This window comes from Eptatretus burgeri, chromosome 6 (assembly GCF_056783735.1).
Source record: "Eptatretus burgeri isolate ZD-2024b chromosome 6, Ebu_testis_v1, whole genome shotgun sequence".
In the NCBI taxonomy this organism is placed as follows: Eukaryota; Metazoa; Chordata; class Myxini; order Myxiniformes; family Myxinidae; genus Eptatretus; species Eptatretus burgeri.
The window spans coordinates 108,973,810-108,989,916 of NC_140966.1; the positions used below are offsets into that span (position 1 = coordinate 108,973,810).

Genomic DNA, 16,107 nt, shown 5'->3' on the forward strand with positions numbered 1-16,107 from the left:
AGAAAGAGTGGAAGAAGACAACATTCTCATGGTCCACAGTGTTATGTGCTTTATAGCCAACCTCATGTCATCAAATCGATGGAGTCGACTCCCTCATATCATCAAAACGATTGAGTATACGAGCCAATGTCATCAAACCGATCGAGTAGACTACCTCACATGATCAAACTGATCGAGTAGTCAACTTCACGCCATCAAACCAATCGAGTCGACGACCTCATATCACCAAACAAATCGAGTAGACTTCCTCATGTCATCAAACCAATAGAGCAGATGATCTCCTGTCACCAAACCGATCGAGTAGACTACCTAATGTCATCAAACCAATAGAGCAGATAACCTCATGTCACCAAACCAATCGAGTAGACTTCCTCATGTCATCAAACCAATCGAGTGGACTTCCTCATGTCATCAAACCGATCGAGTAGACTACCTAATGTCATCAAACCAATAGAGCAGATGACCACATGTCACCAAACCAATCCAGTGGACTTCCTCATGTCATCAAACCAATAGAGCAGATGACCTCATGTCACCAAACCGATCGAGTGGACTACCTAATGTCATCAAACCAATCGAGTAGACGACCTAATGTCATCAAACCAATCGAGTATACCACCTCATGTCATGAATCATGCAATAGTAGATCAGTCCCATTTAATATACGGTTAGAGAGCAGATCTCAAACTGTGTCACAATCAGTCCCATTTAATATACGGTTATAGAGCAGATCTCAAACTGTGTCACAATCAGTCCGATTTAATATATGGTTATAGAGCAGAGCTCCAACTGTGTCACAATCAGTCCTATTGAATGTACGGTTATAGAGCAGATCTCACACAGTGTCACAATCAGTCCGATTTAATGTACGGTTATAGAGCAGATCTCACACTGTGTCACAATCAGTCCGATTTAATGTACGGTTATAGAGCAGATCTCACACTGTGTCACAATCAGTCCCATTTAATGTACGGTTATAGAGCAGATCTCCAACTGTGTCACAATCAGTCCGATTTAATGTACGGTTATAGAGCAGATCTCCAACTGTGTCACAATCAGTCCCATTTAATGTACGGTTATAGAGCAGATCTCACACTGTGTCACAATCAGTCCCATTTAATGTACGGTTATAGAGCAGATCTCCAACTGTGTCACAATCAGTCCCATTTAATGTACGGTTATAGAGCAGATCTCCAACTGTGTCACAATCAGTCCCATTTAATATACGGTTATAGAGCAGATCTCACACTGTGTCATGATCAGTCCCATTTAATGTACGGTTATAGAGCAGATCTCCAACTGTGTCACAATCAGTCCCATTTAATATACGGTTATAGAGCAGATCTCACACTGTGTCATGATCAGTCCCATTTAATGTACGGTTATAGAGCAGATCTCCAACTGTGTCACAATCAGTCCCATTTAATATACGGTTAGAGAGCAGATCTCAAACTGTGTCACAATCAGTCCCATTTAATGTACGGTTATAGAGCAGATCTCACACTGTGTCACAATCAGTCCCATTTAATATACGGTTATAGAGCAGATCTCAAACTGTGTCACAATCAGTCCCATTTAATATACGGTTATAGAGCAGATCTCAAACTGTGTCACAATCAGTCCCATTTAATGTACGGTTAGAGAGCAGATCTCACACTGTGTCCCAATCAGTCCCATTGAATGTACGGTTATAGAGCAGATCTCAAACTGTGTCACAATCAGTCCCATTTAATATACGGTTATAGAGCAGATCTCACACTGTGTCATGATCAGTCCCATTTAATGTACGGTTAGAGAGCAGATCTCAAACTGTGTCACAATCAGTCCCATTTAATATACGGTTATAGAGCAGATCTCAAACTGTGTCACAATCAGTCCCATTGAATGTACGGTTATAGAGCAGATCTCAAACTGTGTCACAATCAGTCCCATTGAATGTACGGTTATAGAGCAGATCTCAAACTGTGTCACAATCAGTCCCATTTAATATACGGTTATAGAGCAGATCTCACACTGTGTCATGATCAGTCCCATTTAATGTACGGTTATAGAGCAGATCTCACACTGTGTCACAATCAGTCCCATTTAATATACGGTTATAGAGCAGATCTCAAACTGTGTCACAATCAGTCCCATTTAATGTACGGTTATAGAGCAGATCTCACACTGTGTCATGATCAGTCCCATTTAATGTACGGTTATAGAGCAGATCTCACACTGTGTCACAATCAGTCCCATTTAATATACGGTTATAGAGCAGATCTCAAACTGTGTCACAATCAGTCCCATTTAATGTACGGTTATAGAGCAGATCTCACACTGTGTCACAATCAGTCCCATTGAATATACGGTTATAGAGCAGATCTCAAACTGTGTCATGATCAGTCCCATTTAATGTACGGTTATAGAGCAGATCTCACACTGTGTCATGATCAGTCCCATTTAATGTACGGTTATAGAGCAGATCTCACACTGTGTCACAATCAGTCCCATTTAATATACGGTTATAGAGCAGATCTCAAACTGTGTCACAATCAGTCCCATTTAATGTACGGTTATAGAGCAGATCTCACACTGTGTCACAATCAGTCCCATTGAATATACGGTTATAGAGCAGATCTCAAACTGTGTCACGATCAGTCCCATTTAATGTACGGTTATAGAGCAGATCTCAAACTGTGTCATGATCAGTCCAAGACTGTTTCTAGTCGGGTTGGAAATTGAACCCAGATGTAACAACTGAAAGGTAAATGCAATCCTTCTGCACGATACTGCCATGCACCGCCAAAATCAATGCAAACTCACAACCACGTGCAGAAAATGTAAGAAGATACAATACATACCCCGGAGAAGGGTGAAGAGTAGAGACGATCTGTGAGCAAGCTCACGCCGGAGGCTCAGGTCTTTATAGAGCAAACGTCTCAGCAAAGTGAGGCAAGGCAAGCACATTGTATCCAGGACCTAATAAGGAGTATTAAAAAAAAAAAAAACTTCGAACAATTAAATAATGAACCACACAAAGCACATCATTCAATCTTGAGAACAAAACAATGAACCATTGCAAGCACCGTTACCAATGTTGACGTCATGGATTCATCGAATCTCACCAATCGATTGTGTGTTTGGCCTGAACTTCCAGGACGGCTCAATAAATGTTCAATGTTTGAAGCAACCAGTTGGGTTGCTTTTTTGTGTAGCAATTTCTGCAATTGGCTGATAGGTTCCTCTTCGTACATCATTGTTATTATAATTTATAACAATCACCTTAATGAGTCAACGAACACGAGGAAAAAACACCGAGCGAGCAGAATAGATACAAACCGACAAACCTCGCCATCTTTTTTCACTACACCATGAAGCACGGTCAATACCTCCTCCACGATGCCCAAATCCAGAAGAACAACGTGTAGGCGAGAGTCTGTGAACACGCCGTGGAAAGGTCATTTGTCACGCGGCCTTCAATGCAAAGGTTCAGGATAAATGCACAAAACACCCAGGGATGGAAGGTCACGAGCCCCCAGGAGGACATGGTGTGTGGGCACCTGTGCCGTCACACAATCGCTTACAACTTCATGCACACGACGAATTACAATCACGTCTGCTTCAACAATTTTTCTTATCTGTGCAAGGCCCATTCAAACTTTCAGGACAAATTACTACCACCTCCTTCAGTCATTCTGATGACTGTGATAATGCAACATCAATGTGTGATTACACACCAACTAGAAAGAAAAACAGACAGATGAGACGACATGCATTCATTCACCCATCATCATGATAGCGAGCTGCTCCGCAGCGGACTTTCGCACTGTCATGTCCACAGCATTCGAGGTAAACACGACGTGGACCTGTCTCACTGCGTCATTCTAAGGCGAAACAGATCAGAGAAGTAACAACGTGTAACCAATCATGGAAAACTGTGCACAACCAGCTTCAGGTACACACCATCCACGTCAACAAGGCAAATCCACTTGCCCCCATTCATCACCATATCTTAAGAGCTCCAGAGCAGTGTACAGCGGTTTCGAGTACAGAAAGGGTCACTACACCTTAATGACTCCAGAGCAGTGTACGGGGGTATCTGGAGGCACCGGCTGTCGTACGAGGAAGATATCTGAGGCTGCGGCAAGAACTACTTCGAGGTCGGATGGTCGTTTACCTGCAGCATCTGGTTCAGCAACGAGATGCCTGAACAGCTGATGACATCCGACAGCCCGGATCCTGTAGGGCAGGTGTAGAGAATTATACAAGTGAGGGGGCACACTCCGAAAATACGCAATCAAACTTCCGAGATATTTCATCGATTTTGGGATTGAGAGTGGAAACAGGGTGATTGTGATATAACGATCTCGGCGTTTGGAAAGAACCAGGAGGTAAGGTTGCCACCAGAATTGGAGGGTATTCATCCATGTGAAGTAGAGCCGGTCCAAAAATGGGTTTAAAAGCAAAAGGTAAAACTTTCTCATTGTCCCTTTGAATAAAATTGGATGAGGTTTGGAATTAAGTTTTCCTCTTTGTGAGATTGCACAAATCAAAACCTGTACAACATGCAAATGACTGAATTGTTTTGATCATGGATGGAATTTGAGAGTAAAATAATTCAGAATGGTGGAGGAGCCTTGATTATCATGGATACCACTGCACATTAAAAGAGAACAAAGACACAAGCTATAGCAGCTTGGGTTGGTACACTATGTGCAAATGAGCAGGTTTTCCAAACGAAATTATACAAAATGGGCATCGTTTTTACCCAATGGATAAATGACTTGCACAGCCATTCCATCCATCCATCGTGACCACACTCTGTGCCGAGCGTTGATGCTGCCTAAGCAGTCTCCTTGGCTATTGGGCACAATCTTGGACAGGTCGCCACTCCGACACAGGATACCAGCATGTTGGCACTCATTTTGCCGTCTTCAGAAGGAAGACAGGCAGAGTCAACCCCACCTGGTGTAAATTAAACAGCCGAGTGGGATTTGAACTCAGGATCCTTGGATCCCAAAGCCCACCGCCCTAACCAGAAAGCCAACACCAGGCATATCTCCCATCCCTCTCCCCCTCTTTCTCCGACCCCTCTCCTCCTCTTTCTCCCAACCCTCTCCTCCTCTATCTCTATCCCCCACCCCTCTCCCTCTCTATCTCAATCTCCAACCCCCCTCCCTCTCTATCTCTGTCCCCCTTCATTCTTCAACTTAACAACTGAACAATTACCTCTGTTTATTAACAGATCACCCGTTTACCTCATTTCTCCTGAGACACCTCGGTACAAGTAGCTAAGATTTTCCACAAATCCAACCTCCACCGCCCGATGTTGAAGTGGAGTACAATCTTTGTTGAAGCTAATAAAGTGACTAAATTGATTGAATGGTAATTTCTGGTGCTAAAGTGTTTTGCCAATTGTATGTAACAAGAGCGCCTTTATTAACAACGAGCAGAGTACCCACCTCATAGGTGCGTCGAGTTTGTGCATTACTTGCTGAAACGAAGTCGAGTCTGTATTTTGTAAGAAGACTATCGATGTTTGCACGGTGAGTGCTTAAAAGGTTCGAGATTGTCTAATGGTCTAAAGGGTATGTTCCAATATTAGTTAGTGTTGAAGGGGTCGAAAGTGTCTAATCTCTCAAGCATGTATAAAAGGTCAAAAAAGGCAAGTGCTCTAAACCTCCAAATGGTTAAGTGTCCAAGCTGTCTAAAATCTTACTGAAGGGTGGAAGGTGTCTAAATGGACTGAAGGGTGAAAGGTCAAAAGGTTATATGTGCCAAAGGGTACAAAAGGTCTCAAGGATGAAGGGACATAAAGGTGTCGAAAGGGTCGAAAAGATATCAATGGGGAAAGGGTCTTGATGGTCATGGGGGTCTTGAGGGTCTTGATGGTCATCAGAGTCTGAGGGATCACAAGGGTCTTTAGGGTATTGTGGATCTCAGGTCTTAGGGGCGTTAAGCGTCTCCAGGTTTTTGGGATATAATGGTTCTTATGCGTCTTTGGGGTCGAAAGGGTCTTGCGGGTCTTAAAAGTCTTTGGAGTTTTAAAGGGTGTTCATGGTTTTGGGGGTCTTAAGGGTCTTGGGCTTTTTAAAGTGTCTTCAAAGGTCTAAGGGGTTTCATTAGTCGAAAGGGTCGATAGGTTTACAACGTACATTCCATTAGAACGTAATTAATAGATGTATGTATATATATATATATATATATATATATATATATATATATATATATATATATATATATATATATATATATATATATATATATATATACATATATACATATATACATATATACATATATACATATATACATATATACATACATATATACATATATACATATATACATATACATACATACATATATACATATATACATATATACATATACATATATATATATATATATATATATATATATATATGTATGTATATATATATATATATATATATATATATATATATATATACATATATGTATATATATATATATATATACACACACACACACAAGCATTTAAAGGCCATTTTCCCCGCTAAAGCAGGGGTTAGCCTTGCGGGCCCCATGACAATCTTCTCCACTTTACCCTGTTTTCTGCATCTCCCCTTCATAATCCCCTTGCCCACATTTCCTCTTCCACCACATTCAGCCAAGTTTTTCTCGGTCTTCCCCGTCCTCTACTTCCTACTACACTCATTTTCAACACTCCTCTCACCCAGTCACTTTCATCCTTCCTCAACACATGACCCAACCATCTCAACCTGTTTCTCTTCACAACCTCCATCACAGACTCTATTCCCATCATCTTCCGCAAGTAATCATTTGTCTTCCTCTCTCTCAACGATACTCCACACATCCACCGAACCATTCACATTTCCACCCTTTCCAGCCTTTGTTGCTGCTCCATGTTCAGTACCCATGTCTCACTCCCATAAATCATCGTACTCCTCACACATGAAGCATACACCTTTCCCTTCAGCTTCAACGACACTCCCCTCTTCGTCAGCACGCCACTCAGTTCCCGAAACTTCTTCCATGCACATCTCGCTCTCGCAACCGTCGAAGAGTCTGATCCACCTTCTCCATTCAGCATGTCTCCGAGATAACAAAATGTTTTCACCCCTTCCAGCTTCACACCATCTCCAAGATCCAACTCAACAATTCCTTCATCTGCAGCTCCCTCGATGCACACCTTACACTTGAATGTAGCTGCCACACTGGTTAATGACCCTCACCCCACTACATTTTCGATGAACCCATTCAGCACACATTGTACACTGAATGGAGTTCACTCTGACACCCTTCCTGCACACAGCACACGGCCACTTCCCAGTCCTTTCCACCTCACCACATGCTTTACCACTTGCCATCACCTTCGTCTTTCCGATATTCACCTTCAAACCTTTTGCCTCCAAACATTCCTTCCACTTGTTCATCTTCTCCTTCAGTCCATCCATACTCTCTGCAATCAACATCAGATCATCTGCATACAGCAGCTCCCACGGTAAACCCTCCTTTACCCTCCGAGCCAGCAGCTCCATCACAACTACAAATAGAAGTGGACTTAATACCGACCCCTGGTGCACTCCTACCCTCACCTCAAACTCACCACTGTTCCCATCCTTCGTCCTTACAGCTGTGTGCGCTCTCTCGTACATGTCCATCACTACTCTGATCAACCATTCCTCCACTCCTAACTTCCTCAATGCCCATGCCATTACTTCACGTGGAACCCTATCAAATGCTTTCTCCAGATCAACAAACCCAAAAAACAACTTCATCCTCTTCTCCATGTACTTCTCCTGCAACTGCCTTACAATAAAAATTGCATCTGTCGTTGCTCTTCCTGGCATAAATCCAAACTGCATTTCGTCAATCTTTACCTTCTTCCTTATCCTCTTCTCCAACACCCTTTCCAATACCTTCATTCCATGCTCCAATAACTTTATTGCTCTATAGGAGCCACAGTCCAGAGGGTCACCTTTCCCCTTGTACAGAGGGACGAGGGTACTCGGTTCCCAATCCACTGGAATGCGGCCTTCTCTCACCACCAGATTACAGATCTCTGTCATTCTCTTCACACCCAACTTCCCGCTGCCTTCAACATATCTCCCACAACTCCCGTCGGCCCTCCTGCTTTTCTACTCTTCATTGCTCTTATAGCTTCCTCCACTTCCTTCTCAGTTATCTTCTCTGCTGGTCCTAAAACTGGGTTACTCTCGATGTTTCTATCCCATTCATTTTCTACATTCAACAGCCTTTCCATATATCTCTTCCCTCTTCCTTTAATTCCATCTGAATCCACAACAATTTGTCCCACTTCATCCTTCAAGCAACTCACCTCCGTCACATCAAATCTCTCTCTCGCTATCTGCTTTGCAATCCTGAATACCGCTCTCTTACCCTCCTCCGAATCCAAGCGTTCTCCAAACATTTTCCTATGGGCCTCCTGCACCTTTGCTACCTCTTTCTTTGCAGCCTTCTTGGCTTCCTTATAACTTTCATGTGCAGCCTCTTCTTCCACCGTATCCTTTACCTTTTGCCATTCCTTGAACTTCTTCCTCTTTTCTTCAATCGTCTTTCCAACTTCATCATCCCACCACCATGTTTCCGAGTGCCTCGGTGGTCCTTTTGTCCATCCACATACCTCACCAACGGCTCCCAATAGACTATCTTTCATTGACATCCAACCACTTTCAAGCTCAACTACATCATCTTCAACCATACTCAGCCTCTCTCTTAATGCTTCCTTCACTGTCGCCTCTTTCAACCTCCACACCTTCATCCTCGGTTGGTACTTCACCCGCCGAATTCTCCGCGCACCTTTCACCCTTATATCGCAGACAACCAGGTGGTGCTGCGAAACAGTCTCCTCCCCTGGGATCACCTTTGTGTCCCGGAGGTTTCCCCTATCTCGCTGACGCACCATCAGGTAGTCAATGGTTGTCGTCAACCCACCTGACGTGTATGTAATAAGTTTATTATTCGCTTTCTGGAATTGAGTATTACAGAGCAACAAATCAGCTCCATCAGCAAACTCCAAGATCCTTTCACCTTCTCCATTTCTCACACCATATCCATAACCCCCATGGACTCCCTCAAAACCGTCTGGACTCCTTCCCACATGTCCATTCAAGTCTCCTCCAACCACAACAACTTCCTCATCTTTCACATTTTCCATCAACTTCTCCATCGCACACCAGAACATGTTCTTCTCTTCATCGCTTCGACCGACCTGCGGGGCATATCCCGAGATGACGTTCACCAAGAGATTTCTGATCACAATTCTCACCATCATCAACCTTTCACTCACTTTAGTAACACTAACTCACTACACTGTCTGCAAACTCCTCAGAAAACATGACACCAACACCATGCACGCTTTCCGGGCACCCTTGCCACATAAACTTGTACTTCTGCCCCTGCCTTCCTTTCACCATTCTCACACCACTTCCCTTCCACCGTGTCTCCTGCACACAACATATGTCCACTCTTCTTCTGACCAATGTTTCAACCACTTCTCCAGATCTCCCTGTCATTGTCCCTACATTCCATGTACCAAACCTCAGAAACTGATCTCCACGTGGGGCATCAGACGATTGGTCATCATAAATGGAAAAATTTCCTCCCTTGCTTCGATCGGGTTCCCCACCTTGAGTTTTAACGAGAGGGGGTGAGGACCCCCACGGGGTACTTCGAGCTGTACCCTGCCCATCAGTTGTACTCATCATGGTTTCCTCTTGAGGCGATGTTTTTATGGCCGGATGCCCTTCCTGACGCCAACCCTTTTAGTCGCCTTTTACGACACGCAGGCATACGGTGTACCTATTCTGACCGGGGTACACACCGGGAATATATATCTATATATATATATATATATATATATATATATATATATATATATATATATATATATATATAGATATATATATATATATATATATATATATATATATATATATATATAGTGTTGTGGTTACCAAATTCGCAAACCACCATTCAAGTCCCTTAGGTGAGGTATCTCGGTAAGTACATATGTAGTTAGACCCAAACCCGTTGTCTAGTGGGAATACATGTCATTTATGCGTGCTGCGACTCTTCAGGATAGCCGTTTTCTTTTTTTACTATCTTTATTTTGGACCAACCGCCATGATTACCACCACAACCACAACATCAACCACCAACCACAACGCCGCTTCACCACAACCGCCACGACCTTCCCGTCACACCTCGCAACCGTCGCATCGCCACCGTTCTTGCCCCGCTGTGGGTACCGGTGTTGGACTCGTGCAGGGCGCGCGCCGAACAGCGTGTACAAAATCACGGATTTTGTGCTTCAAAAACGGATCAAAACGACACACGCCCACTTTTTGCCGTCCAATCGGTGAGCGAGGGCGGGTGGCCCGCCCCAGGGCGATCGATATATGCAAATTTATGGATCAAAAGCCTTCACGCCCACTTTTTCTCGGGCCAATGGGGAGCGAGGTGAAAGGTCGAAGGAGGGTCAAAGATGAGAGGGCGAAGCTACGGGGCTGATAAAGGACCGTGTTCGTCAGTCCAGGAGAGTCCAGAGGCGGAGAGTAGGACAGTAGGAGAGTCGGAAACAGAGAGTCAAGACTTCGCGGGCGGTGGAGTTGGCAAGAAGGAGCTGGTCGGCGTGTGCGTTGGGTCGGAGCCGGAGGGACGGAGCTGTGGAAAGGCAGCGACACCAGACGAGGGGTGCTCGCGTCGGGAGCTGCACCCCAGGGAGGCCGACAGCGCGACCTGGCCGAGGTGGAGACGCTCGTCGCGGGATAATAAAAATCCTCTATACCCCGAGCATCAGCAACCCCCTCCTGTCTCCCCCCCGCTCTGAAATAGTGCGACCAGGGGGCCCCTTTCCCACCCCCTACCAGACACTGTCCGCGAGGCCCGCGGAGTTGAGGCGCCATCGCCGCTCCGCGTCTCATCACCAGACGGGTAGGCGCGACCCGGTCTCGGCCTCAGGCCCGCCTCATCCTTGAGGGTATTCTTTTCCTTGGTTTTGGGTATGTGTTGTCGGCGCCGTCTGTGAAGTGGAATTGTATAAGTGTTGCCGTGTGCTCGGTAGTCGGTATTAGCTCTGCATTGTGTTTTCGCTTTTACATTTGCTTTTTGTGTAAATTACATTGTGTCTTTTCTGTGTGCATTTGGTGGAATTGTATATGTGTGCTCCCGTGAGCCGCGAATAAATGTGCTTTGTGTTGAACTGTTTCCCGCTTCGCTTCGTCTTTTCCTCTATTGAATCCCCATCTTGCTTCACGTAAAGGGTTGGTAGTGGGCTGAATACGCCCGATAATTAATCGAACCGTCGAGGTCGACGATAACACCGCCGGTTATCCCGATAGTACGGAGCGGGTCGCTTAAGTGGCCCGTGTCCGAGTACGACCTGCGGCGAGGTGCGATCGCCCGGTCTACCCTCCGCGTGGTACTTAGGTAGGTCGATTTTGGCGAGCAACCCTATCCCACGCGGGGCTGATTGGCTCGATCGCGGTGAGACCGAAAGGTCCACCCATGACTGGTTCCCGGCGTTAGTCCGAGAGGGTCACGACTGGATTGTCCGTCCGGTGGGCGGCGTGCCGCGATTCGGGTGCGTGGCCGTCAGCACGCCGGCGGGCGCGAATCCGCAACACTGGTGTCAGGAGTGGGATACAAATTCATCGCCCTCCTCGCGGCACTGGTATTGGAGAGCGGGACAACAGGCTCTCCTGTCTCCAGCGAAATTCACGGGAATCGGTCCAGGGGTGAGAGAAGCGACCCCCGATTCCCTCCAAATTACGAGCGAGCGAAATTAACCCTTTAAGAGAAGCAAGATGGCGTCTCAAGGCGAGCGGGAGCCGGGGGTATTAAATGGATGTAGAATGTGTAGAATCCATGGTCCAGGATGGAATCCCCGAGCAGGAAATGTTGATTGTGCAGGAACACGGACTCGCCCAACTGAACCCAGAGCCCGAAATAGGAGCGGCAGCGGCCGCGGTGTATGACACCTCCCCCCCCCCTCTCCACCAAAACCCGCCAAACTTTGCCGAAACGGCTCAGCTGAGTGCATCCGACATGGCCCAGCTATGCGCCATGCTGGCGGCAATGAACGAAAAGATGAATGCGAAAATGATCGAAAAAATGGATGCGAATATGAAAAACGAAATGAAAGGCATGAACGAAAAGATGGATGCGAATACACAAAAAATGGATGAAAAGATGGATACAAATACAAATGAAGTGAAAACGACGATGGATGCGAATACACAGCAAATGAGGGAAGAGATGAAAGAGCTGCGGGGTGAGACGCAGAACATGGGAATGAGCCTAAAAGGAAGCTTGGAAGAACTAAAAACGAAATGAAAAAGGAAGTCGACACGATACGCAGCGGAGGTGACCGGGTTAAAGAGAAAGTAAAAGGAGTGGGAGTCGCAATGGAAGAAAGTAAACAAGAGAGGGTAAACGAAATAAAGACGGTGGTGGGAAAAATAGACAAAGTAGGAAAAGGATTGGGAGAAGTAAAACAAGGGACAAGACCAAATAAAGGAGGAAATAGGGAGGAACACGACGGCGATAGGAATTAAAAAAGAGAACAAGGGAAAATAAAGGAGGGATTGGGAGCCGTGAAGGAGGACTGTGAGAAAAGACATCGGGAAATGACAGACAAAGTTGAAAACCTGCGAAAGGAGGTAAAAGCGGAGACACAGAAAGGATTAAAAAAGGTGACGGAGGAATGTAGAAAGAGACATGAGGAGGTAATTAATGAAATGGAGCGGAAAGCCGGAGAAAAGACAGAGGAACTGTTGGAACAGATAGGAAAAAACCGGGGCGAGACAGAAGAGCAGTTTAGGACAACGAGGGAGGAAATATCCAAGACAAATAAGATGGTGACACAGGTACAAGGGGAGGTGGAGCAAATAAGAGAAAAAGTCGGGGAACTGTCGTTAGGAACGATAGGGGAGGAAATAAATGGGGTAATAAAGGGAAAAATGGAGGAAATGGAGAAGAGACTGGCGGATAGGGTGGAGGCCCGGTGTGAGAAGCAGGGTGGCCTCCTTCGGGGAACAGGGGGGAGGATATACTCCCTCGAGGGGATCGTGCCCAGGTGGGGCCGGTGTCACAAGGCGGAGCAGGAGGCTTGCCCGATGCGGGGGTGAGCATGCCAAGCAGGGAGGGTAGAGACCGCGGGGTCTTTTGGCCTAATGGGGGTACCCAGAATGACTGTTCCAGGGGTGTGCGGGTGTGAGTCCAATGGCTTGGGAGAGTAAGCGGGACGACGCGGGGCACGGACAGAGCGCAGACAAGGGTGGTGGAGCCCCGGGCAAATGGCTCGGACCCTGCGGGAGTGAGGCACCGTTGGGACTGGGGAGGTACACTCCTCCCGGAGTCCCTAGGGAACGGGAGGAGACCTCGAAGAACCGAGGGTGCCGCTACCCCCGTACGATGGCAAGACGGACTTGAGGGCATATATGGCCCAGTTCCAGTGTGTTGCCAGAGGCAATGGCTGGAACGAGGTGCAGGGTGTGGCACAGCTCACAGCGGCCCTGCGTGGCGTGGCTTTGGAAGTCCTGACCACGGTACCCAGTGAGGCGACCCTGGAGGATCTCCATTCGGCCCTAAAAACCGATTTGGCATGGACCAGCAGAGCGAGCTTGTTAAAGCTCAGCTCAACGGGCGCATAACGACGTCCCCAGGAATCGCTGGGAGGTGGCACATGACATTCGCCGCTTGGTGGGGATCGCGCACACCAACATGCCACCGGAGTACCGGGAGGAGATTTCCCTGGACCATTTCCTTCGAGCAATAGGGGCACCGATGTCGGGAGCATTGCTCACCGTATGGCGCCCGGACAACCTCCAGAAGGCGGCTGATACTGCTGCCTGCTGGGAGGCAGCCAGAACGCCATCGTGGGAGGGGCTGGGCGCCACGCGGTGGCAGTCCGACAGGTGGACCGTGCCGCGACAGTGCGCTGGGAGCCGGGGGCAACCCTGGGCGACCAAGCGCGAATGGAAAGGATGGTGCAGGGCATGTTCGACCGCCGGTTCGGGAGACCTGTGGAGAGGCGGTCGGGCCCGGGAAGGGCGGGAGATGGGCCATCGGGGGTACCCCAATTCGGAATGGAGGGTATAATTCGGCGTACTGGAGGCAAACACCTTACCAGAAGAGGTGTTATAATTGTGGCGCAGGGGACCACCTGCAGCGGAGGTGCGCCCCGCGCAGAAAGGCCCCGCGAAGAGAAGAGCCACGGCCCCCCTAGACCACCAACTCCGCCCGGGTCAATAGGGATAGCCAGGCCCAACCATCACCCCCACCAGTCCCCGGGAAACTAAGAAGTGCCGAACATGTAGGGCCGTGTTCGGCAGACTCAGACGGAGAAGAGCCCTCAGAACTGCGACAGGTCATCAGTTGTGGCCAAATTGGCAAAGGTAGCTTAACAATTCGGTGCAAGATTGCCGGCGTAGGGGTAGACGCCGTGGTGGACACAGGAGCAAGCGCCACGATCATCAGCCCTGTGGTCCTTGATTCGAGTGTTGACGGTTGGGATGAGATCCACCGTCTGCAAAACCATAGTTTGCAGCTAGCTACCGGGGCAACGGCCCCTATCATAGGACGTGGTTTCGTGTCGTTTAAATTGGGCACTGTGAAAACCAAGATAGAGGTTTGGGTGGCAGAGGTGTACGATCCATGTCTAATAGGGTTGGATGTGCTGACGGCCGGTGGTTGTAAGATCGACTTGGGCCGGGGGGTCATGCAGTTGGGTGGTGAAGAGTTGCCGTTAGGAGGCGTGAGCACGGATGAGAGGGTGGAGCTGGAGGCTCCTGACTCCGTGGTCATTCCCCCGGGTGCCGAGGCGGTGGTCCCGGCCCGGTGGCGAGCACCCCCAACGTGGCAGGGCCCCTGCGGCCTAGCGGAACTACCGGCAGGGCCGTCAACCCCGGGCTTAGTCGTGGGCCGCACCCTGGTAAGTACCGACGGGCCAGTAGTGCCCGTACGGGTGATAAATGTTAGCACGGAACCACGCACTATCAGGAAGGGCACGAAGGTGGCAGATTGCATCCCAGTAAAAGAGGTCGCAGAGCTGAGGGACGATAACGTCGAGCCGGACCGGCCCCAGAAGGAGTCTCCAGACTCGATTAGGAATTGGCCCGGTCCCATTCGTGAGATGGTAAATCGGAGTAGTGTAGATTTGGAGGAGGCCTTATACAAGCTGGTCGACCGACACATCGGGATCTTCTCCTTGTCACCCGAGGATATTGGACGTACGGGCCTGGTGCAACATCAGATCCACACCAATGGGGCCCGGCCTGTCCGTCAGCCTGCTCGAAGGCTCCCATGGAGCAAAAGAGAGGAGGCTGATGAACAGGTTGAGAAGATGCTCAATGCAGGTGTCATCGAGCCCTCGGGAAGTCCTTGGATGTCACCAGTTGTGCTGGTTAAAAAGAAGGATGGGACCACGCGTTTCTGTGTGGACTATCGCCAGCTGAACAACGTGACACTCAAAGACTCCTATCCCCTGCCTAGAATTGACGATACCCTCGACGCCGTTGCAGGCTCTAAATGGTTCTCAACTCTGGACCTCAAGAGTGGGTATTGGCAGGTGGAGATGGATAAGACGGGGAAGGAGAAAACGGCATTTTCCACAGGAAGGGACTGTATCAGTTCACTGTGATGCCGTTCGTTGTGTGTAACGCCCCCGCCACCTTTGAGAGACTGATGGAGCGTGTACTCGGCGGCATGCCGTGGCAGTCATGCCTGGTGTATCTGGATGACGTCCTGGTACACGCTAAAACATTCACCCAGGAGATAGCCAATTTGGACCAGGTGTTTGGGCACCTCAGGCAGGCAGGGCTGAAATTGAGCCCAGAGAAATGCACTTTGTTCGCGACAGAGGTGGCCTATCTCGGACACGTGATAGGCCGCGAGGGGGTGAAGACCGACTCCGGAAAAATTACAGCGGTAGAGGAGTGGCCCGTACCTACAACTGTCAAACAGGTGCGGGCTTTTTTGGACTTTGCTCCTACTACCGGCGTTCGTGGCAAACTTTGCGGAGATAGCCAGGCCCCTTCACCGGTTGACGGAGAAGGGGTTGAGATTTAATTGGACGGAGGAGTGCCAGGAGAGGCC

At 48.0% G+C, this 16,107-nt stretch overlaps 1 protein-coding gene across 3 annotated transcripts in view; it reads right to left on the minus strand.

Annotated features, from left to right (window-relative positions):
* Positions 1 to 16,107, minus strand: part of RTTN (rotatin) — a 317,466-nt gene that overhangs the window by 156,053 nt on the left and 145,306 nt on the right. For all 3 annotated transcript variants that reach the window (XM_085886669.1, XM_085886670.1, XM_085886671.1), the window contains exons 19-22: positions 4,050 to 4,221; positions 3,767 to 3,866; positions 3,330 to 3,418; positions 2,844 to 2,961 (exon numbers count right to left, since the gene is read on the minus strand). In XM_085886669.1, coding sequence (XP_085742795.1) covers positions 2,844 to 2,961; positions 3,330 to 3,418; positions 3,767 to 3,866; positions 4,050 to 4,221 — 479 coding nt within the window. The remainder of the gene's footprint in view (positions 1 to 2,843; positions 2,962 to 3,329; positions 3,419 to 3,766; positions 3,867 to 4,049; positions 4,222 to 16,107) is intronic.